Consider the following 24405-nt stretch of genomic DNA (forward strand, 5'->3'; position numbering starts at 1 on the left):
CTCTCTAGCGCCAATGACGCAAATCAATCGATTTTATCGTGTCATTTGTCAGTACTCACAGGAACATTCACCACCAGCCACTGCAGATAGAACCGCGGCTCACCGCCGTCGAACGGATCGGGATGTCCACTTTCCGTCGCCACAAACACAACCGTGTAGAGATGGTCCGGTTCCGTGTAGTCGTAGTACAGGACGGGCGGTACGGTGAACGCCTCCGGGCCGATCGTTTCGCCACAGTTCTGCCTCGACAGTACCCAGCCGGAACGTTCCACCAGCAGCAGCAGCGGATTGAAGGCACAAGCCGCGACCCGGTCGGCCGATACCGACGCGGTACAGATGGCCCGGACCGACGACATCAAGGGTAAGGCCAATGCAACGAGCACGGCAAACAGCAGCACGCACCGCACCATTGCTGATGATGATGATGATGGGTTGGGTTGCGTCTCACAAGAGCTGCGAAGTGGCAATGCAGCCTTGGTTGGACAGTGGTCAACACATTTAAAGCGGATGCTTTCGTGCCCAAGACTACTTAAGCGGCCGGCGCTCGTGCCGGTAACGAGATGTACGGCTTATTTTTCAATTTCCTCGTAATCTTTGATAAGCGTGCGAATGTTTTCGATAGCCTCGGTTAGATCTTGCTCCTCCAAACCTATCGTGGGGAGAAACAAGGGTAGAAACAAAGTTTAACTCACATCTATCAAATTATCGTGCGTGATGCATTCTCTGTTCTTGTCAAAGAAAAACTAAAAACAACAATTACCTTCACTCAGATAATGGTAGAAAAAAGCTTTCCGATCGTACATCCGCTGAAACTTGTCGGCCACCCTTGTCCATGCCGTCCGGATGGCGGTATTGTTCGCCAGCATGCAGCACGCCAGATCGGACCGGGCCAGATCGGCCCCCGGCACCGCGATCGGCGGCTGAAAGTTGATGCCAATCTTGAACCCGGTCGGGCACCAGTCCACGAACTGGATCGAGCGATTCGAGCGCATTTCGAGCAGCGCCCGATTGATCTCGATCGGCGCAATGTTGCCCCGGTACAGCAGACAGCACGACATGTACCGGCCCGCCCGTGGATCACACTTGACCAGCTGGCTGCCCGGCTCGAAGCACTCGTACGTGAGCTGGGCCGTCGTCGGCTGCTCGTGCCGGGCCGTGCTGGCCGGCGCCAGCGGTGCGTACGTCACCAGCGGATAGTGTATGCGCGGGAACGGCACCAGGTTCGTCTGGAACTCGAGCAGGTCCACATTGATCGCGCCGGAAAAGCGCAGCGAGGCGGTAACGCACGACACGGCCTGCGCGACCAGCCGGTTCAGATTGGTGTAGGTCGGTTCGCGCACGCTCAGGCTGCGATCGCACACATCGTACAGTGCCTCGTTGTCTAGCACGAACGTGCAGTCGCTGTGCTCCATCGCGACGTGCGAGGCCAGTATCGCGTTGTACGGTTCCACGATGACCGGCGATATCTTCGGCGACGGAAAGATGTCAAACTCCATGCGCGACGCCTTGCCAAAGTCCTCGCCGAGCCGTTCGAGCAGCAGCGTCCCCAGGCCGGCCCCCGTACCGCCGCCCACGCTGTGAAACATCATAAAGCCCTGCAGCGAGGAGCAGTGCTCGCACAGCTTCCGCAACCGATCCATCGCCGGTTCGATCATCGTCTGGCCGAGCCGATAGTGGCCCCGGCCGAAGTTACTGGCCGCATCTTCACACCCGGTCAGCAGCGAGCTCGGATGAAACAGATCCCGGTACGTGCCGATCCGTATCTCGTCCACCACCGACGGTTCCATATCGACCAGCAGCACGCGCGGCACACACTGCCCCGACCGGTCACAGCTAAAGAACGCACTGCAGTCCTCGTTGAGCGAACAGTCGCAAAACTGCCCGTCCGGATAGATGCCGTGCTCGAGACAGTACAGCTCCCAGCAGGCACTGGCCATCTGTACGCCCGCCTGCCCAACGTGCAGCTGAATGATTTCGCGCTGCGAACGGAAAGAAAGAATGTGAAACGATGAGTCAAAGCGACAGACTTCATGCAGACCTCTTTGCCAGCAGCAAATTGTTTCATTTTGTTTGCACAAATACACCACCGTAAACGAAGCTCGTCAAAAGCCGTACATTTTTAGCCATTGCAGATTGTGACGGTAATGGAGGTTTGCACTGTCTTGTTCCTCTTTTTTTTCTTGTTTTCACAAACACTTTTCAAATTTGATTCTCTCACGCACTACATCAAAAATTTGGAAACCGGTTTCCCGCAACGCCAAAAAGTGAACCACGAATACGTCACTGTCGGTGCCATCGTTGATTGTCACCGTCTAGCCATAGCAGCGTTACCATGTGCGTGTGTACGTGTGTGTGTGCGAGCACGTTTGGCTGGGTCAATGTCTACTAGGATGCGCACGGTACTGAGCGGGCACAGGTGGTTTCAAAGCTTGGCTATAAAAATATTGATGTTCGACTACGCGGTACAAACGACCAAAACAGGGTGAAGACGCAGAGCGGCGAAGAGGCAATAGTCAATAGTGAGTACAAAGCGGGTTCGTCTCTTTCGCGTTGGCTTGAAAGTTTTGGCGGGCATTGAAATCTTTTGTTGTTTTTTTTTCCTTTTCGGCTTCGAATGAAGGAGCTTTAATGATGGGGCGATGGTCGAAAACGAGTATTACAAGCGGTTACAACAACTGGTGCTAGAATGATGAAGGTACGGTACAGCTAACGCCAGAACCTGTTCTGCGACTCGGCGAGGTAATTCATGGTCCAACAATTGCTTCATGTGTGAAGTTGCCTGTTTTTATGTTCCCATAATTTGTCAGATAACAATGATACTTCATCGGCAAGGTTAGGTAAAGTTATCGTTTGAAGGTGTAACAAAAAGCCGTAAAATTAAACACAATTAACCCGGAAACTTGTGATTCCTTACAACGCAATAAGAGCTTTAGAATGGGTTCGAACCCACTTTTTTAAACTACATTTATTATCGTTGTTGCTTTAGCTTTTACTTACACTAAACTTAGCCACGCAGAGAACGCGGATACAGCAAACACGCACAATGAGCTCAAGGCTGCCGGTGCAAATAATCTAACATAATGCAAAATTTGTATATTTATATCACCTTCCCGCCACATCTGGCGCAGTCTCCGGGCAGGGTGAAGTATTTTTAGATCTAAGGCAACGAAAGAAAAAACCAGTTCTGAACTCTTTTACATAACCAGAAATCGAAAGCACGTGGTGAAGCATCGGCGGTGGATGTTTTCGTTTTCAAAATTAATAAAGCCGACAATCACCTTTAATCCGTCTACTCCTCTAGCATGAAGTTATTGGTTTTGGAAAGCGCTTGTAAGGTGCTGTGAGCAATACAGCATACAAGAAATAAAGAAGGGACTAATAAAGAACATAGTTAATGTATTTGGCTAATCAAGGCTAGCACTTGATACCGAACCAAAGACAATGTTAAGCCTACAATACAATAGAAACCATAATTAACTTCTTTCGTTATTTCTACAGCCCGTAGCACTCTGTCAATCCTTCCATTCATCAATCATTTTTGTCAATCTCGTGACGCTTGTGGAACGCAGCTGGATACACTCTCACTAATGCGAAGGTACTGGCTCGCTAACAAAATCTATAACACACGTAATCGCATACAGTTCGCCCTGAAATCTTACATGGCTGGCAAAACTTGCTACCATTTCCACCCACCAAGCCGCTAATCAACGGAATAAAGAAAGAAATCCTCCTCCAATCGGTAACTGCGAGGTGCCGTGTTGGTAACGCGTCGGCTGACCAAATGGAAGGAAATTTGCACCTAAATAATATCCTCCTGACAATGCGAACCGTAAACATAAGTGACTCCCACCGCCGAAAATATCGGTTTCCTAAACTCCGAAGCGCGTGGACGCCAAACAAACGCGCCCCCCCCAATTCGCGTTGGCCAACTGTGTGCAGCTTTCACACCGACCAGCGTGTACTGGAGTTAGTAAATTGAAAGCTGTTGAAATTGAGAGCTGTTGCGGTTTCGTGCCAGGTTATTGTTGTGCCGCGCTATTTTACAATGGTAAACATGCTGGTAAGCTATCCCCCCAAAACCATACGCATTGTTTATGGTCGTGGTCAGGAGATCACCGAAACATGGCACGGGAGCGAATGGCAGCACTCACACACACACAGACAGATGTAAGAGTACCATGTTCCGATCCTTGCCACACTCGCCACATACGCATCTCCTCCGCGTCGATGTGCCGATCTTGCTCGCGCAGTGAGACCTTCACCGCCCGTGTAGATGATGCGCAATCTCACACACATGGCGAATTGCGGCGACTGTACCTGGCGTAATGCTTGCTACAAATGCCCACCACAGCCCTCCCCGCGGACACACACAGTCACCGGGATGGGCTGGTGGACGGGCGCGTTCGTCATCATTCAATTGCCTCATTACACGAGTGCCTCCTCGCCGAGATCGCTCATAGGTGTGAACTTCATTATTCTCCCACCGCGATAATTTCAACGTCCGGTGGTGTCCACCAGCACCAGTGCCCGCTCGAGTGGTAAAGGGTTACGGTAGAATTCGACAGCTCGTTACGGCTCCTGCGCAACGGAAAGGGCAACGCAGGACGCCTATACTTCACGTGCGTCTGTGTGCGCAGATTGCGTGCCGCGCCACAATAGATATTCACCATTTCACCAGAATAGGCCGGTAGTTCTCGTTGAACCGCGCCACGAACAGCACGGCACGGCGTGGCAACGCGGCCGCTTATTTGTTCACCCCATCCCCAACAGGATCTCCAGCCGAAACGCACACCTGCAAAAAAAAACAACACTCACAGTTGGACCTTAACCCGACAGCTCCTCCTCGAGCAGCAGTTGACGAGAGCCGTCGGCCGATCAGCGCAACGCAAGAGCTCAGTACCGCCACGCAATCCGACCCGGGATGGAGTTCTACGAGCCCGCTCCGCTAGCGCTGGGCTACGGTAATGGTACCCGCGAATGGTTTGTGGACCGCTGGGACGCACTGCTCGACACGATCGGTAAGTTCGCTAAAGGCCTAGTGCGTGTGGTTTAGCTGAGGGCCTGTTGAACGAGTTTGTGCTCTGTGAAGTGATTATGCGGATGATCGTAATCGTGTTATGGAAATGTGGTGCTAAATGGTGATGCTTTCTGCTCGCTACAGGAGATGACCAGGAAACGCTGTACGTGTGGGTGCTAACGTTCTACACCAACGCCATCTACTGGATACTGGGCGGGCTGTTCGTGGTGATGGATCTGACCGAGTGGCCCAAGTTTATGCGCAAGTACAAGAACCAGCCCGGCATGAACGAGCCGCTGGATTGGGAAAAGTTCAAAAAGGTATGCGCGATGCGGCTACTAGACGTGCGTGATCCTTTACTAAACCAGTGTATACGTGTGTGGTTGTGTGTGTGTGTGTGTGTGTGTGCATTTTTTTTCCTTCTTCGTAGCTGGTGAAAACGCTGCTGTTCAACCAAACCGTCGTCGGTATCCCGACGGCCTACATTGCGTTCAATCTCAGCCGAAACGGTGTGCCACCGCCGCGTGCCCTACCGTCGGCGTTTACGGTCGTGCGCGACTTTGCCGTCTGCATCACGCTGTGGGAGATCACGTTCTACTACAGCCACCGGTTGCTGCACTCGCGCTTCTTCTACAAGTACGTGCACAAGAAGCACCACGAGTGGACGTCCCCGGTCGCCCTGGCCGCCATGTACGCGCACCCGTTCGAGTACGTCATCAGCGACCTGCTGCCGGTGTTTGCCGGCCCGGCCGTCATGAAGTGTCACGTGGCGACGACCGCCATCTGGTTCGCGTTCGTCATGGTGGACACGGTGCTGGATCACTGCGGCTACCATCTGCCGTTCCTTTCCAGCCCGGAATCGCACGACTACCATCATCTCAAGTGAGCAGATCCTTGGCATTGGGCTTCTCGAGTGCCTCCCGGTTTCGATGTTGCATGTGGATGACCTTCTATTATTTTCTGTGCCTTTGTTTTACAGATTCAACCAGTGCTTTGGTCTGTACGGATGGATGGATTGGTTCCATGGTACCGATTCCGAGTTCCGGAAGAAGAAGCAGTTCCAGCGGCATCACCGCATCGTCGGATTCCAGTCAGCGCGAGAGCTAGTGCCGGACAAGTGAGCGTCCTCGGTAGGATGGGACGCACTTCTTGTTTACTACTTTTGTGCTCGTCTGACTGTACGCCTGACACAGTGAACAATGACCTGAGATGTCACGTCCAGTGTGTGAGGGAGTTACCATTTTGTGTAAGGGTTATAGTTTTATTCCACAATAGTCTAGTTATTTATAGCATTAATGTCTTCAACTTAGCCAAAGCGGCTCTAGCTTGCAATTCTCCACCCAAGTGAATAAAATCTTGCGGCCAAACATGTTGCATAGTACAAATCAATCACTGTGTGTGTACGTGTGTGTGTACAAACACTTTCAGCTAATTCTTCTTTTTTTTCTTATGGAGTTTTCTCCAAAATCTTGACGATCATTAACGCTACCCAAACTCCAAACGCAAACCGTCCGAGCGATGGAACGCAGCTTAGAAAGGTGCATTTGGAAGACCTCGGACGGGGGCTAGCCCGTTGGTGTCTGCCATTGGTGCTGTGGGACGGCATTCTGTCGTGGTGGTGGCACGAAAACATCGTTGCAAAATGTCAAAATACCCAACCGGCTTCGATGATGGATGATTGGAAAGAAATTACTAATGACATTGCTATTTTTCTCTCGACTCGCGGTGATGTTCACCTGCATCGGGACAATGGTGGGTGTAGCTTTCAAGGTGACATTTGTCGGTGTGTTGCAATGTTAACAAAAATGGAATATACATACTTCAAAGAACGTTGATGGGATCTAATAGTTTGCAACATATTAATAGGCTTCAGTTGGTTGAGTTGTGACTATGGCTTCGGTTGAGTTATTAAATAGTATTAAAAATGTGGGCGACACAAAGATCCACTAAAAAGACAAGATCCGAGCCACAAGGAAAAGACAAGAAATGGTAAGAAACAGTTAAGCAGTTTTTGGTGTACAAAAAATGTTTCCCAAAAAGTGTTCCCCCATTTGCACGTTAGATTTGTGTCTTCCTTTTTCTCTTTTCTTCTCTTCGTAGCCAAGGCCAGCATCCGTACGAACATAGCTTTTCTTAGATGCTGACCCTCCTTTCGTAATAATCAAGCCTATGGTACACAAATACGTGAAGCCTAATCTGATCGAAAAGCGATCTCTCGTTAACTTGGAGGTTGTAATGCAGCCTGTCGTTTAAGCTTTGTGCTGGGTTGAGTTGTCTTCGATGCTTCTAATGGATTGGAAATGTTACAATGGCTTGGATACACACACGGATTTAGACCTTTTTTTGCTTGTTTATATTTATTGTTGGACAGGTTAACCATAAAAAGAAAGACATTTTAGACATATAGTTTTACTGAAAAAAATTTAAAAACTCATGTTTCATGTATTATTTAGATAAAACCAACATAATAATACTACTAGAGCTCTTACCACTTCATTCATCCCAACCAATGATTACAACGATAGGGATGCATTTCGAAAAGACTGATCTATTTTTAATAACTCCATTCTGCGAGCTTTAATCATCTGTGACCTAGATATCAGGTGCGCGATAGGAATGATTCGATACGCGGTTTATGTCCACTTTATCGAACTGTGCGGTCTTGATTACCCATCATTAGCAGTGACGGTTAAGCCATCAAACACTCAGCTGGAGTCTGACCGGTTGCACATAATTTATTCTAGCTAATGACCGGTATCATAGCGCGAATTAAAGCGAGGTGCGACTTTTTTTAGGTGACAGTTTGACCCTGAGTTTACACATTGTTGCCATTTTGTTTGTTTGATTGATTGATTGATGCTGTATTTTTATATTTCAAAGGCTTTGGAGTGCGTTTATCTTCAAATTGCATTAAATGATTCATATCTTTACGTTTCATTGCATGCTACAGCTTATGGCGTTTACTTTCTGGATCGATTCTTGCATGACCGTTCGAGTAAAGTATACGTATAGATCAAAATAAAATGTTTCTCCGAGAATACTATCCCATGGAAGCATTTTATTCAAAGAATACACATATCTGTAAACGAAGAGTCTAACTGAGTTTAAGAAACTGTGCATCTGAGAACTCAGGTTCGACCTAGAGTTTAAGAGCAGCATTTTAACGTTTATTCAAAATACACTCAACGTGGCAATAACACATTTCAAATGTCACATACATTATTTTCTTTACCAACATTCCAAAATGGAACACCCGGAAGAGTGTTCCCATATCATTCGACCTAAAAGCATACTTCAAATTCTTTTCAAAACAAAACACATTGCTCTCCGTTCTGCCAAACGAAGAAAAAAAAATGAATTGCAAAATATGAATTTGATTGATTCGAGCACCCGCGATGACTTGAACTTTTATGTTTGACATGCTTAAGTCAATTTAAAAATGCTCCAAATAGCTTCAATCATGTTACAGAATTAATTAGAAACATTTTTGAGTAGTTTTTGTTTCGCAATCTTGTTGCCATGACCTAGAAAATAAAAATTGACCACCGAAAGCCGCCCAATCGAGCAAAGCCAGTTTAACCTCACGACCTCGTATTTTTAGCACAAAATCGAAGTGTGTAGAAACTTCCACGCAAAACTCAGAGTCACGTCCCTTAAATAGCCACGGCGAAATAAAGGGTTATGTGCGGCAGGAAACACGAACGAAAAACGTAGCCAAGCACCAAGTTCGAGAGCAATTAAGGAGCGTCGGTCGCCCAACGGAGATCGATGAAACAACATCAAATCATTTCAAATGACGGATCAAAATGGCCCATCAATCGAAATTCTCTGGCCACAGTGCTAGCAGGTAAAACAACAGCCGCTTAAAGAGATAAAACCGTATCTGCTTTACCGGTACACGCAACGTATATTGCGCCAGGAAGGGGTCTTGGCATTTATTGCGATTAGTACGCGCAACCCTTGATACTGATCGGCGCCATTACTCATCCCTCCGGTTGACCTTCGACGGTCCGATCGCATCACACAAAACATTCGGCGACATTTCTTAGTCGTCAGTCAAAAAGCGCAATCGATCTGTAGGCCTACTCGCTCGCAGATCGTAAATTTCACCGCCGAAACAGCATCCAGCATGTGTTCCCATCCTAAGCCACCCTAAGCAGGTGTATAGACGACCTGGGGCGAGGTTTAACTCCGAGTCAGAGTGGGGTCAGAGGCCCTCTCTGTGTGTGTGTATGCAAACTACTGAACTTTCCATCATTCAACACAACCGACCCGGGTACATAGAAAACAATCAGCCCAGTGGACTTGTTTTGTTTTGCCCGTCACACACGCACGATGATCTTTGACGATATTTGGAGAAGTAAATATTATCTCACCAAACAGTCGCCAAAGTCAACAACTGGAGAGGCTCGCTTTTTCCGCATTTTGTTACGATTCGCGATTCTCGTTTGTTCGTTTTGCTTTTGCATAAACAGTGCGATCTTCCGTTTGTATGTATGTATGTATAACACGGCCACCAGACATCACAGTGGCTGGAAGATCGTGTCCTTTAGCTGACTCCCAAAAGCCAAGCTGCTCAACCCCAATTTTTGCGGTGAAGCAAGTCATTGATATTCCATATGTTGGGTATGCAAATACATGCTTCGACTGACTGAAGATTCGAGGATCGCTGCGCTGGCGAAGATGACGAGCCGAAGATGGGTAGTCGCAGTCACTTGCACGACCGCTGTTCGAAAAACTTCCGAAACATGCTGAAGAAGAAAGAAAAAGCGGGCGAGAGAGAGAGAGAGAGAGAGATAGAGAGCCAGTGAAAGAGACAGATCAGGCCTGGTGGGTGGTAAACAAAGGGGTACTACGAAAGAACACATCCCCGTGTAAGTAATGTTTGTCTCCACGCCACAGTCAACTAGCAATAAGTGATGAGTATATTTTGGCAGACCACTTAGCCGCAGCCGGCACAGCACAGTGACGTGAACGTGGACACACACACCCACCCCGTCCTGGGGGGTGATCTCCACTGGAACGGTGGTTTGCGAGCGTTCGATACACACACGCTCCCTACTAGAAGCCTTTTATCGTCCCCAGATCGACGGCGCGCAGTCAGTTAACCGCCGATCGTCCTAGGCGTTGGACGTGCAAAGCCCAAAATCGAAGAGCTTCGACATCTTCTACAGGCAGGCTACCGAAGGACGGACTGATTAGCGTGCCCCTCCACTGCTGCTGGCACCCCGACGCGCAACAGCCTCCCCTACGATGAACCATTCGTTCGTCCCGCCCTGGATGGCCACCGCCGGCGACGGTAACGTGTCGTTCGCGGGTGTCCACCAGCTTCCCGACAGCGATAACGATGGACCGCTCGTGCTGTGGTTCAACCAGACTTGGAACAGCTTGCTCGATCGCATCGGTAGGGTTGGGCGCATCCGTGGCGGTGTGGCGTCATCCGAACGTTACCTAATCGTCACCCGGTCAACCTGGGCCTGACCCGGTTGATAGATATCGACCTCCGCTCTAACGTTTTATCTGCTCTCTATTTCCCTCTCTCTCTCTCTCTTACGATTTCTCTTTGTACCGGTGGCGACCTTCAAGGTGATGACAACGTGACGCTCTACGTCGGATTCCTGACCGTCTACACGTACTCCTTCTTCTGGTTGGTCGGTGGGCTGTTCGTGCTGATGGACCTGACCAACTGGCCCGCCGCCCTGCGCAAGTACAAAAATCAACCGGGCGCAAACGAACCGCTCGAGTGGAGCCGGTGCAAATATCTCATCAAAGTGGTGCTGCGCAATCAATTCCTGTACGGCATCCCGACGACCTACTTTGGATTCGCGCTGCGCAAGCTCGTCTTTTTCGAGCCCCCGAATCCGCGCATCCTGCCCACGCTGCCGATCGTGTTTCGCGATCTGCTGTTCTGTATCGTGTTCTGGGAGGTTACGTTCTACTACAGCCACCGGTTGCTGCACTCGAGCTACTTCTACAAGCGCGTGCACAAGAAGCACCACCAATGGTCGGCCCCGGTCGCCTGGGCGGCCATGTACGCCCATCCGTTCGAGTTCATCATCAGCGATCTGCTGCCGGTGTACGTTGGGCCGGCCATTATGAGCAGCCACGTGCTTACGTTTGTGGTGTGGTTCACGTTCGTCATGATGGACACGCTGGTGGACCATTCCGGGTATCATCTGCCGGTGCTGGGCAGCTCCGAGATGCACGACTACCATCATCTCAAGTAAGTGGGCGCGGGTGCTCCAGTGATCGTTTCACGGTGGTGTGTTAACAGTGCGAGCGTGTATGTGTGTGCGTGTGTGTATGTGGGATAGGTGCGGGATATCGCAGCTATCGTTCAGTGAGTTTTCGTGGCACCGTGTCCTTGGGTCCGCATACCGGTCTCCAAAGTGTCGATTAGGCGCGGTCGCCAACGGGGAAGCCAACGGGCGCACACAATGTGACCTAGAGATCAATATTTGCAGCCCCGTCAAACCGTGCCCGTAAACAGTGGTTCGTGGAGTGACAGTGTGGTTAGTGTGCGGGCAGAGAATTCACACTTTACTCTGCGGTTCTAGTCACATGCTAAATGGTGGTACTAGTCAAACGCTTCTCCGTCGTACAATAGGGAACGATGGGGCAGACGGCGAGACGAACGAATCTTAAGTATATTTAATTTATTGCCATTTTATCGCATCATAATTGAGCGAGGTAATGTGTCATTTGGCTACATTCACGCAGATGACGCAAAACCAATGTGCATCTTCAAGGTACGGCTTTATATTTGATTAATTGCAGTTGCTTTGCCAATTTCGTGAGACAAATGTATTCAACCGTATGGAAAGTGGACAGTTATTCATTTTTAATTTGTTTTGTGATTCCCTTCCCTATCCCAGTGAAGTTCCGGTGAAACGTGCAGTGTGCCAAACAGTGTCAAACAGTCAGTGACTGTTACAGAGTAAAACTTGGGTTTGACCTTACGATAACCCTGGCGTGTTTAAATTATGTTAAAAGTGTGCTTTTGCAATCATTAATTTATTCCTCTAGCCTTTGCATAGTTAAAATTGTTTCCAGTTTTCAGTATCTCATGCCATACGCTACAACGCATAGTTTTGTGTTGCCCCTCTCCTGGCAATAAGGGGAAAGATGTTCGACCAAAGGCACACCGTGGGAAGGGGACGACTAATTTCGGTCCATGCTACATTTGAACTCAAACGAGTTATGTGCCAATCCTTAAGGCTTACACTAATACTAAGACGCTCCTTTTTATACCTTTTTACATACATTATACTACGAGAACATTGTGAAATGTCTGCTTAGTTGAATACTTTTGCTTGTAAAAACTCAACATTTCATTTCATTCCAATGTTTGTGTTTTTTTATGTATTTTTTTAACGATGAATAGTGCCAGTTTCTCAAGAAAATGCAAATTATATTGTAAAATTGATTGAAAGTACTATTTTATTGATTTTTAGATGAGCTAATAAGGTTTACAACCTTACAATATGTTTTATTGTGCCTCTATTTTAGTGCAAATATGCGTGCAGAGAAAAGCTGATCGTTCCACAGTGTTGGGCCATGCGATTGATCTAGCATGTCTTATGAGCCGAAACTAGTTTAGACCGTCGTATGAATCTTCTCGACCTGTGCTGTTTATTGTTTCCTATTTGCATTCCTTTATATCAAATAGTTTGCCAAATTGCCCCTTTCTGTATTTCTCTCTCTCTCTCTCTCTCTCTCTCTTTCTCTCTCTCTCTCTTTATTTCTCTTTCTCTATTCCTCTTTCAGGTAGAAGTGTTACTTAGTTTAGTATACGTTGTAATACGTTAGAAAAGTTGGTATCAATTTAGCTTTTTTATGTTAAGATTTTATTTCAAGTCAACATGTTCTGAACACGAACAACGAACTTTAACATTTTCCTCAAATTCATTATAAAATGATCAAACTCGTTTTTTTTTTTCTAGAAACCAGTTTTTCAAAAAGGTCTCCAAATTTTTAAAAATCTGTGATCTTGCATTTGGATATTTTTTCGTATTTTCCTAAATATAAGCAGGTAACGCAATATTGTAAATCTACGTATAACGCTCTTAAGAAATCATTTTAAATGTGTTTATTTAACAGTTTTTTGATTTTGGTTTTACTTGTTTGTTTACAATTTCTTTTAACAACCAATTTAAAAAAAACGATATAGTCTTTTTAAAGCAAATTTGATCTGTTATCTGTTTTCGGTACATCCTAACGTGGCTTCTGCTTTTACAAACCTGTTCTTAATTCTATTTCCCCTTTCCAGTCTTTTGCATCGAATGTTCAACAACTTCGCTCATTATCAATGATCTCTCTTCTCTTTTGAACTCTTTATAACCTTATCGTGGATTGGGTTGCGCATACGTTAAACAAACTTAAGGCCATTTTCCATTGTTTACTCAATTTTAACACAATATTCTTTCAATTCAGACAATTCTTCAAAAAAGAGAAAAAAAGGAAAAATAATGTACCGAACTTGCGGGAAAAGGCATGAAAAGTAAACACGGAAACGAGCGCCTGCATTCATGGCAAAGCACGAGAAGATCATGGACTAATCCCGGTTGACACATTCTCCGCCGCGGAACCTGTTTCGAACGAAAATGACAGCCCGACGGTTGCGGCTATTCCAATTCACTTTTATCTTTACCCTCCGGCCGGTCCGCTGTTGCGCTTTATCTCCGATGCTAGATCTCTCGCCGAGCGGCCAAACTACCGCCCGGCGATGGAGAGAGTCAATATTTGGGGTGCTAATATGCTGAGAATCGCCGAAAAGGCCACTCGTTTACGAGGAAGTAGTAACACTAATTAACACCTGCTACGCGCTGCACCATGTAACGGGGAGAGTAGTGGTGCCACAGTAACAGGAATGTAAACCCGTCAGTATGGCACAATCGTTCATCGACTGTCACCCTTCTCCAAAGGGTGGATTAGTTTACGACCGATCGTCCCTTGAGCTCTTGATTGATTCAGGTCATTGCATCATAGTGTATGTTTGTGTGTGTTTTTGTTTTAACTCCAAACACTCGGTGATTCACAAAATTTCACAATTCTACTACGGCTGTGTTGATTTGTTCAGTCACCTGTCGCTTTCCCTACGAGTTAAAAAGATTAATAGATGTTGTGGCAGGTTTTTGTCCGAAGGCACCGAATTTGCCCTCGAAATGCCTAAGTTTTGCAAATACGCACTAAAACCCTCGACTTAGTATAGCCGTACTGCTAACCGTGATCTTCCGTTGGCTAAACCTTGAGCAAACCGTTGGCAGGAATGGTCAGCAACGAAGCGAACACGCAGCGCAGTTTTCGCCAAGCGAATTGCACGCCCTCTACCGGCGACTAGCCGAAGCTGTATCAAGCGAGCTATCTTGATACTATAGCCCCCCCCCCCCCCCCCCCCCCCAGAGTGTTTAAGGTCGAATGGATCGTTTTAGTTGCTGAGATGAAGATGACGAGAGAGGGAGAGAGAAAGAGCGAAAGAAAGAGGGAGAAATCTAAAACACAATTCACCTTTCCCCTTTTCAAAAAATAGAGCAAACCGTGGGCAAGGGTGACACTGAATCCCAAAACAGTCATTTTAAACATGCTTTTGTTTTCCATTGCAGTTTTCGGACGTCTTTCAGAGTTCAAACACAAACAAGATCAGTGCGAGATGAAAATGCGCCCATGTAGCCCAGAGGTCCGCACTGCAAGCGAAAAGCAGTATTTCGACAGAGCTTTGTCACGAAACGCGTTCCACGTCGCTCGCACGTAACGCACAGCTCAAAGGTCTCCCGGTCTTTGTTTCCAGCGTAGGTCGGCCCCGGCCGGGGAAGATTAATCAAATTCAAAGCATGCCTAAGCAAAGCAAAACATCATGTAATGGAAGCTTCCTTATGACGGATGCTACCGTAATGGGCTATAAAAACGGAATGGGCACGGTCCGGCCCACCCCGACGATGACACACCGTAGTGAAGCGGTGATGCCAATTACATATCGATCAACCGCCTGGGTCTGGGTGGGTGCAAAAAAGGCGCCCTGCTTTTTTTTTCGAACACAATTGACTCGCGTCATCCTCGAGCTGATAATTAAACAGCCCCACTATGTTGCAATCCTGAAACACCGCACCGAATTTGCAAAAAAAAAAAGAAGAGATGGACCAATTAAGCATTCGCACATCCTAACTGTGGAATGATCGCGGTTTGAACCGCTCCAACCGTTCCGGTCCGATAATTCAATCGGAAATGAGCCGAAGTGTCTTGCACAAGACGGCGCGGCAAGATCTTGACCTATGGCAAACGGTAGATTTGAGAGGGCTATCCGCCAAATCCACCACTCTCCATCCACTCAATCTTCTAACGTACCTCTCTTCTTCCCGACTTCCGATTGGTATCGATATCTATCTCTATGCTATTGGAGGGGGATTTAGACTAGGTCGTTACCTAATGGCGAATTTTTGAAAGGATTTTCCTCTCCGCAACAGTTTGATCGCTCTACCTTCATGCCAAAATGATCATTAACGTTACTGATGGATCGAAACTGTGCCAGATAACAGTTTTTTACCCATTTCAAAATCACATTCTTTCTGTCAACTTTTGACAGCCTTAGGCTACGAAATATTCTAAGCAAATAATTGAACATTTTTGAAAAAAAGCTTATAAGAAATCGTGTTTTTAACACTTTCTTTAGAGCACTATACGTAGGTATGCATCATTGCATTATGTGCGAGCGTTTCGGAAAAATATATCAATATTTAAAAAGGACCCTAAGGCCCAAGGCATAGAAAATGGCACATGGAATATCTGGTCAAAACTACTAAAAATTTAGATAACATATCTGATGGGATTAAGTTCCACTCTAAACCTCAATGTGTCTTAACTTCCAAAAAGCTTCAGAGGAAAAGATCCAAAATGCACAACCTTGCATCCGTGCTGTCGCACACCAATTTGAATGGTTCCACTCGCACATTAAGGGCAGCCGTAGCCTACAAGGTACGGGAGAACGTCCTGCAGAAAGGAAAAAAAGCAAACACAAAGACCCGAACTGTTCACGAAACGGACCACACCGCCGCCTGCTTCGATCGACGAGCGTTCGTTGACCATACGCACCGCGCCTGTACAAGGCAGTGCGGCGAATCGGCTAACCACCACTTATCTGTACCCCGCACATGCGCGCGCGCGCGCGCACACATGCGTCACAAATACTGTTCGGTCGGCGGTGCGTCGAGTACGGTTCACGCCGGAAGGCTTCAGTTGAGCGCAAGACGCCAACAGCAGCGCACCGGCCTGTTTAGTGGTTAAGGAACGAACCTTGTGTTGTTTGGTCGAAAAGCCATTCCCTACCAAAGTGCAACGATGGAAACGCTACTAGAGCTAGCGGCTAACGTGACGCTGCTCCCGGTGGAGGAGTTTGCCGGACCGCAAGTTAGTTGGTTCGAGCGAAAGTGGAACGGTTTTTTGGACGTAATCGGTACGACACAAGCGACGAATGGCCCGGAAGTGCCTGGGAGCAGGAAAGTGTGCAACTGCATTGTCTAACGCCCAATTCTTTTATCCAATCGGTGCATAAGGTGACGATGTCGATACGCTCTACATGTGGTTCCTGACCGCGTACACGTACGGGTTCTTCTGGCTCGTCGGCGGGCTGTTCGTGCTGATGGACGTGACCAACAAACCGTCGTTCTTGCGCAAGTTCAAAAATCAACCCGGCGCTAACGAGCCGCTCCCGTGGGCCAAGCTTAAAAATCTGGTCAAAACGGTCGCCTACAACCAGCTGGTGTACGGGTTGCCGACGTCCTACCTGTCCTTCCGGGTGGGCAAGCTGATTGCCGCCAGCATTCCCGATCCGCGCATCCTCCCATCGCCGTACATCATTGTACGGGACGTGATGGTGTGCATAGTGGCGTGGGAAATCACCTTCTACTACAGCCACCGGCTGCTGCACTCCAGCTTCTTCTACAAGCGCATCCACAAGAAGCACCACGAGTGGTCGGCCCCGGTTGCCTGGGCGGCCATGTACGCCCATCCGTTCGAGTTCATCATCAGCGATCTGCTGCCGGTGTATGTGGGGCCCGCCCTCATGACCAGCCACGTGTTCACGATCGTCGTCTGGTTCACGTTCGTCATGATGGACACGCTGGTGGACCATTCCGGGTATCATCTGCCGGTGCTGGGCAGCTCCGAGATGCACGATTACCACCATCTCAAGTAAGTCGGTGTGGAAGCTTGACCCTGCCCCGATTATGGGGTTACTTCGGGACCAAAACGTCCAGCATAACCCGTCCTGCTGTAGGACCGGTATGCCAGGCGACCGTCGAAAGTGAATGGTACCTTTTTTTTTGGTTTTGGAGTCTTCCATTGACCTTCTTTTTAAAATCTTGTTTTCGGTAACTTTCTCACTGTGGTGGGCAGGCATACTGTTAGGTTCATTGCATGGACACAACAACAACAACGAAAAATCGCGCACTAACGAGAAGTGTTGTGAATTTGTACATCAAACAATCTCAAATGACCTTGAACGAAACGACGGTGCCAATCTTGGGCTATCAGGTGATAAGCGTTATAGATCACGCCACCAGCACGTTACGACACGCGTTAGTGATCGGGCAAACTGTAAGTGGTATCCTGCCAATATCCCCTTTTGGATACGGCGAGAAGTTGTGCTAACTCCGCTCAGTATTCTTCCCAGTGCACGTTGCGGTCTGCCAAAGGTAACGAGCGCTGAATATCAATGTCTAGCGACTAATGGTGTCCAAAAATTGAAAGTTCTTATTCCCATTTTTTTCTGTGCCACTCAAAACACAATTTGCATAATCATGACAGTGCTCGATCGGTTTGAAGGTTTGCAAACCTAAGAAAAAAACTATATCACGATCGTATTCAAGTTCCACTGCGATCGCTCAATGTATTGACAAAAACCATTTCGTTCTCCCAAAAGCACTACAGAAAACGGTTGTCTACACTTGAGACAATCCAAGCCAATCAAGTGGCGCACATCCATCCAAAAACATGCTCACCAATCAACGGTCGCAAGCGGAAGTGACACTCTCTTGTGAGAGTCTATCACATCATCAACAAAGCCTCTATGCAAAACCGTATCACTCGATGTGTTCTAACCGTTTCAGGTTGGATGTTTTGCTCCATCCTTATGAAACGGATTCTTTAATTACACTTAATTGTTTACTATTTGTCATCATCTGCATAGTGGTTGCGTGTGAGTGTTTGGTTGTCCTCCGCTCAGTGTCTGCTTTCGAAGATCGGTACCTTTCCGGTCCACTCAACCTTGGCCGCCCGCAACTCAGTGTCACATCAGCGGTGAAGTGATTTCTATTTTCCCTGCATGGCAAAGTGGGAAAAACAAAACATAAAATACGCACACCGGTTGCGTGCCACAAGCATGGCCCCAAACTAAGGCCAACTAACACCATTCAACTGCTTTTTTGTATTGAATATTTGAAACTACATCGCGGTACGATTATGTTGATGCAGGCCCGTACAGATGTAGCATCGGATTTTGGTTAATTTATTATACCACCCGTTCCGATGGCCCGACCAGATGTCCAAACCGCCCGTTTGGTAGGCTTCCAACGTGCAAGCCTCTCTGGCCAACACTCTTGGCCTGGCCTAGCCCTAGCCTGGCGTTGGACCAGTTAACCTCCAGAAGGGTTGCCGGAGGAGAGATAGAAAAAAAAACACGCCTCCGTAAGGTCAGTTCCAGCGGGTGAGGGAACGAATGTAGAGTCATACACCGAACATTTCACAACACGCCGTAGCTGTGCGTGCAGGAATGATCGACAGCCTTTGAACCCTTTGGTCGGTGGTTCATGGGAATGTATAAACATCCGAAAAGGTCGAATAATTGGAAATCGGGCCTTTTAGCAGTGTGATGACACTCACGCCTAACATCGAGCCGTGAGTAGGATTTGATGAACCTTTAACGCCGAGAGAAGAGATCGAAAATCACTGTGACGCCGTGACCCAGTAGCCAAACGCCATCGTTTGTGCGTTTGTGCGGCATACGCAACACGCATACGCTTCGCAATGCTTAACTCATCGAACGATGCGCCTCTCCGGTGGTCGTGTGAAATACTTTCTAATTAACGTATTTTTGTGTTTTGGTCTCCGTTTTAATTTTCCCCACCTTCTTTCTTTTCTCCATGTGCACCCGGATTCTGCTCGTACCAAACTAATCACGGTGGCGTCACACCGTTACGGACGGATTTGTACCCAGGTTCAACCAGTGCTACGGTTTGTTCGGCTGGTGGGACGGGCTGCACGGCACGGACAGTGAGTTCCGCAAGAAGAAGCAGTACCAGCGGCACCATCGCATCTTCAGCCTCAAATCGGCCCGCGAGCTCGTCCCGGAGCATTAGCCGCCCGTTAGGATACGGCTATAGGCAGAAGGAGTAGCAGGAGTTTGCCGAACCGAACCGAACCCACCAAGCCATCCCTTCAAGGTTCAAAACGCAAGGTTTTGGGGTGGGACAGACCCTGCGAAACCTCTCCGGTGAGCTGAGCGGAATTTAAATGGACATAATTTTAAAAAAAACAAGTAACCAATCGGCATCACAGAGCGTGCTTTGAAAGGCGCTAGAGTGTGCTTGCGTGTGGTTTGCGCGTCTGTGGTGCGTAGTCTAGCAGCGTCCCGTTGTGGTACGCGCCAACTGTATTATTTACGGCATAGTATTATCGTTATACATTATATACCTTTTCTTCCTCTCCTCGTGGGGTATGTTTTGTTTTCCTTGGAGGAACTGATTTTTAAGTAACTTTTAGAAGAGATGGGCTGGCATCTTTACTGCTAACCAATAACGACAATGTCTCGTGGGCTCGTGGGTAAACACAATGTTCAGCAAAAGCGGTGGTACAATATACGAAACACTGAAACCGCACCAAAACAAACCCTAACTCATAAAGGTGCAGCCCAACATTTCCTGTCTGGGCGTGTGTTTTGTTCTTTTTGCTTTGCTGGTCATCAATACAAATTCATACAAATATACACACATCCTTCGAAAACAACTCTCCCAAGTGGGGTGATAGGATGCTAATCGGAAATCATTCTGCTTTGTTTTGTTTTTGTTTTTTGTTCATCCTCCCCACCCAATGAATTCATCAAAAGCGACACGAATTTTCATTAATCACAAACATGATGACAATTTCAAACGATGGCGAAAAACAGGCCCTCTACCCGCTCTTATTAGTACGTTCCAGCAAACCGTGGTTTTTGGCGTTGTTGTGTTGTCGAGCGATTTGTTCGTACATTTACAAGAAGTGTAGCCCTAAACAAGTGTTGCTCGCGGTTAATAAAGTGCGATGACTAGCGACTTTTAGGGTAGAGCTTTTTATTTACTTCCGAAACATGGAGTGTATGGAGCGTGTGTGTAGGTCCTTTTTTATTGCTGGACCGTAGCCTACCATTACCCGGCCGTACGATCGACGCCAGAAGGGGGATAAGCGGTCAAAATAATGCGAACGGTAAGTAGTACAGATGGGTTGAGATGTGATGATTATATTTTTTTGTGTTTGCTATTTTAATGCTTTCTATGTTCTTTCATGGAAGCTACGAGAATAGTTGCGAAGGCGTTTTGGGAATGGAAATTCTTTCGTTCTGCTTAAATTTGTCCCACACGCAGTTCAGTAGTCTAAAAAACAATATTTGGTATTTTCCCGCCAAACGAATGACTTGTTTATTCTTCAAACCCCATTTCTATGTCCTTGACTCTAACGGCACAAATGGAGCAAAAAAAAACAATTGACAAAATTAATAGCAGCCATATAGCAGGAAGCAGGTTTGCTCAAAAAGCATTAGGCTTTTAATACCCCTACGGAACAATCTTTTTGCTTGCATCCATTGGATATCATGCGCTACAATTTATTTTTTGCTAATGTCAGTTTTGCTAAAGCACTGGCTCAGTTAAATTATACCCCCACATCATACATCCGGGTGGCAGGTTGAGTGATATCTATCCTGTTAGCATTTCACTCCAGTACTAGTTTTTAAAAGTGATACGCAGAGCATCTTTCGAGTAAGCAGAATAAATGTAGGATAACGCAGGGAAACCACTCTATTCATTTGCTGAGATTGTTTTCCTTTCTTTTGAGATTATTGTTTAAGTGTTGCAATATTGCCGTCTACTATTCCGTCCCGTCTAGCCAACCGGCAAGTCAACCAAGGTTAAGAGTTCAAACAAATTACGACTAGATGGTATGTCTCTTCATTAAAGCCCGTTTTCTTCACTAAACCAATCGAGCAGAGTCACAAGGCAAAAGGCAAACTATAATACATAATCCATAATAATATTAGTTGATGTAGACGAAAAACGATTCATAGTACACAGTCAATCAAATATCGTAAATGGTGTCATATTTAGTTGCAGCAGATTAGCAGCGTAAAGCAATGTTCAACCTTCAAACCGATTCAAACCGTTGAATTGTAGCACAAAGCGTTACAGCACTGCAGGCGTTACATAGTCCGATGCGTTACATTAGAAGCGCAAGAGCTTTTCGGCCGAAAGCTCAGTGATCAGGGGTGGTAAAACACATCGATTCAATTAATACTTTTTTTAACTCAACTGCATTCGTAAGTAAACTACAAATTTAAAAATTATTTAATGTTAATGTTATATTTACAACAATACGCTCATGTCGACTGTTTTGTGTGCAAAAATTTGTATATTTATGTTAACACATATTTAACTAGCTGAATCACGTAGGATGTCTTAGAACTTTATTACATAAATCAAATTAAAGTCAAATTGATATCAATCATTACATTTAAATTATTTTATGATATTTTTGCCTTGTTAATCTATTCTGCAATTATAAAATAAAGAATTTAACAATTCAAGGAAAGGAAAAAAAGCAAACAATTCCAAAGTTATTGTTTAATACAAATCCTGAATTAGTGGTGCCGAGGGCAACAGATTTTGAGTACAAAACTATTCCTTGTTTCCCCTCGATGGCTTACATTTACCACTTATTACTATTTGATACAATGACACAATTCAGTGAAAAATTCGCAACCGTGCACATTCACAAACGCCGCAACTACCGTTCACCGTGTGACATATGAATGCGTGCTCTGCCTTCCGTTCGTTTCCGAACATATAAATCCATCTCTAACCCCAACGACGCTATCGTCATAGATGCATTCATTATCATCGAACCAATTCCAGTGCCAGCACATCGCTATCACATGTGAAAGGCGTGACAGACCTAACGCCCAACTTATTGTGGTAGGTTTGGACGATGTGACCGCGAAACTGCCAAAAGTTCGAAAACGCATTCACCGTGAGCCGTGTGCCATTCGATCGACGACGGCGACGACGAAGAGCACGCTGATCGGACAAGGTCGAATGCTGTAATATAATGGTCCTAATTATAATGCTTTCGTCTAACGCTTTCATCTCGCGCACGACACATCGAAACACAAGCGAAGCAAAGGACATAACAACGGCCGAAAAGCGTCCGATCTCTCACATGCACCTTCGGGGCAGCGGAGGATTGTGTTTTTTTTTCTTCTCTCTCGTTTGTTCATTATGTTCGACAGCATCTGCATCAAAACCTGCCCGTTGAAGATATTCAAATTGAAGTTATTCCTCAACCACCGTTGGAGCAGCATCGCTTTGGCGGGCACGGTCACGTTTTTAAAACCGTTTGACTTTAAACTATTGTGAGACACGAGATTGATTTTTCTGTGGAAATCGTTACAGTGTAATGCGAATAGGAGACAATTAAAATCACTTACATTTTTACATGTTTCGTAAAGATAGACAGTGTACAAAATGAACATAACGCTAACGGAGGTGAATTTCACCGTAGAAACTCGGTTTGAAGAATTTACAACGCCTGAGCTCGGTGGCGTGACTGATGGATATATCGAACGCAAATGGAACGCATTGCTAGATGTTATCGGTATGATTGGTGATAAAGAGTGCATTTTACTTCCTTACTTACATTCTATCACCTAATATAGAAAGCTAAGTGTAAATGAAAATGGTGCATATTTTAAAAGCTTTGCTTCGCTTTACTGTCCAACAGGGGATAATCCCGACAACCTGTACGTCTGGTACTCGATGCTGTACTCGTACGGTCTGTTCTGGCTGCTCGGTGGACTGTTTGTGCTGATGGACCTGACGAATCGGCCGCACTGCATGCGCAAGTACAAAACGCAACCCGGCACGAACGAGCCGCTCAGCTGGGCACGGTGCAAACAGCTCATCCGAACCGTCGCCTACAACCAGCTAGTGTACGGTGTCCCGATGACCTACTGTTCCTATCACGCCCGCAAGCTCATCTCCGACGAGGTGCCGAACGTACGGATCCTGCCGACGCTGGACGTTATCCTGCGCGACATGCTGGTGTGCATCGTTGCCTGGGAGGTGGCCTTCTACTACACGCACCGGCTGCTGCACACCAGCTTCTTCTACAAGCGCATCCACAAGCAGCACCACGAGTGGCCGGCCCCGGTTGCCTGGTCCGCCATGTACGCCCATCCGTTCGAATTCATCATCAGCGACCTGTTCCCGGTGTACCTCGGGCCGGCCCTTATGAAGTGTCACATATTTACGCTCACGCTCTGGCTGACGTTCGTGATGTGGGACACGCTCGGCGACCATTCCGGCTATCATCTGCCATTTCTGGGCAGCTCGGAATCGCACGACTACCATCATATGACGTAAGTTTTACAGCTATTCACAGTACCAAAAGTTTTACAGCTATTACGCTTTATCGTATTAACGTTGGGAAAGGGTGTCATTAGATAGCCCACTAAGCCAGCGACAGCCGCCACTGAATAGTGCGGTATCGATGGTCCATTTGATTTGCATCATCAGTCATTTGCATTCATATCTGGGAGAGCTAAAATAACTTTTTCGGCTAGCTTGAGCATATTACAAGACAAAGCCACCCTTGGATAGGATTTGATGTTGTAACAGCTCGTTTGATTGAGCGGTTGGGCACAAAACGCTGACTTGTACATCTAAAAAAGCTTTTTAGTAGGGGCTAGTAACAACCAGCGCGATCATAGCACTGACTCTGGGTACCGGTTTATGGAACTCCCTATCCCTGTCATTTGATTGAATTTCACCGAAGAAACTTCCGTTATCTGGGACACGAATTTTGCGTAGGATTTGAGCATAAGATTTTTGAAGTTTAGGGCATTAAAAGGGAAAAGTAAATTCATTAATACTAATGCACGTCACTCACATGGTATGCTGCATTCTTACAGTTAAATTTCTTTCCTCTTTACTTTCAGCTTCAACCAATGCTACGGCAACTACGGCTGGTGCGATCGGCTGCACGGTACGAATGACGAGTTTCGGAAGAAGAAACAATACCAAAGGCACTATCGAATTTTTAGTCTCAAATCTGCCCGGGAGCTAGTCCCGGCTAAATAAAGCCCAAACGGCACA

General features: G+C 46.8%; 4 protein-coding genes across 9 annotated transcripts in view; 2 read left to right on the top strand and 2 right to left on the bottom strand.

Moving 5' to 3' along the window:
• The window catches only part of LOC121589563 (cell wall protein TIR3-like), a 38560-nt gene extending 38150 nt beyond the window's left edge, over positions 1–410 (bottom strand). For all 5 annotated transcript variants that reach the window (XM_041908569.1, XM_041908566.1, XM_041908565.1 and 2 more), the window contains exon 1: positions 60–410. In XM_041908569.1, coding sequence (XP_041764503.1) covers positions 60–410 — 351 coding nt within the window. The remainder of the gene's footprint in view (positions 1–59) is intronic.
• On the bottom strand, positions 278–2322 carry LOC121589562 (tubulin alpha chain-like). 2 transcript variants are annotated; one of them, XM_041908563.1, is made up of 3 exons: positions 2039–2131; positions 761–1979; positions 278–649 (listed from the first exon to the last, which is right to left on the bottom strand). In XM_041908563.1, exons 1-3 carry the CDS (start codon positions 2063–2065, stop codon positions 570–572), a joined length of 1326 nt encoding a protein of 441 aa, XP_041764497.1. In that variant the 5' UTR covers positions 2066–2131; the 3' UTR covers positions 278–569. The 2 variants fall into 2 exon arrangements, with proteins under 2 accessions (XP_041764497.1, XP_041764498.1); XM_041908564.1 differs by having other exon boundaries at positions 280–649; positions 2116–2322.
• A 2189-nt stretch (positions 2323–4511) lies between these two features.
• On the top strand, positions 4512–11244 carry LOC121589958. The gene is made up of 6 exons (XM_041909252.1): positions 4512–5018; positions 5162–5337; positions 5448–5899; positions 5997–6135; positions 10220–10421; positions 10604–11244. Exons 1-6 carry the CDS (start codon positions 4922–4924, stop codon positions 11242–11244), a joined length of 1707 nt encoding a protein of 568 aa, XP_041765186.1. The 5' UTR covers positions 4512–4921.
• A 3162-nt stretch (positions 11245–14406) lies between these two features.
• LOC121589964 lies at positions 14407–24405 on the top strand. The gene is made up of 7 exons (XM_041909259.1): positions 14407–16463; positions 16564–17200; positions 19224–19358; positions 22542–22629; positions 22765–22906; positions 23033–23669; positions 24249–24405. The coding sequence occupies exons 1-7, from the start codon at positions 16349–16351 to the stop codon at positions 24388–24390; spliced, it is 1896 nt and encodes a 631-aa protein (XP_041765193.1). The 5' UTR covers positions 14407–16348; the 3' UTR covers positions 24391–24405.

Source organism: Anopheles merus, chromosome 2R, assembly GCF_017562075.2.
Source record: "Anopheles merus strain MAF chromosome 2R, AmerM5.1, whole genome shotgun sequence".
NCBI classification, from domain to species: domain Eukaryota; kingdom Metazoa; phylum Arthropoda; class Insecta; order Diptera; family Culicidae; genus Anopheles; species Anopheles merus.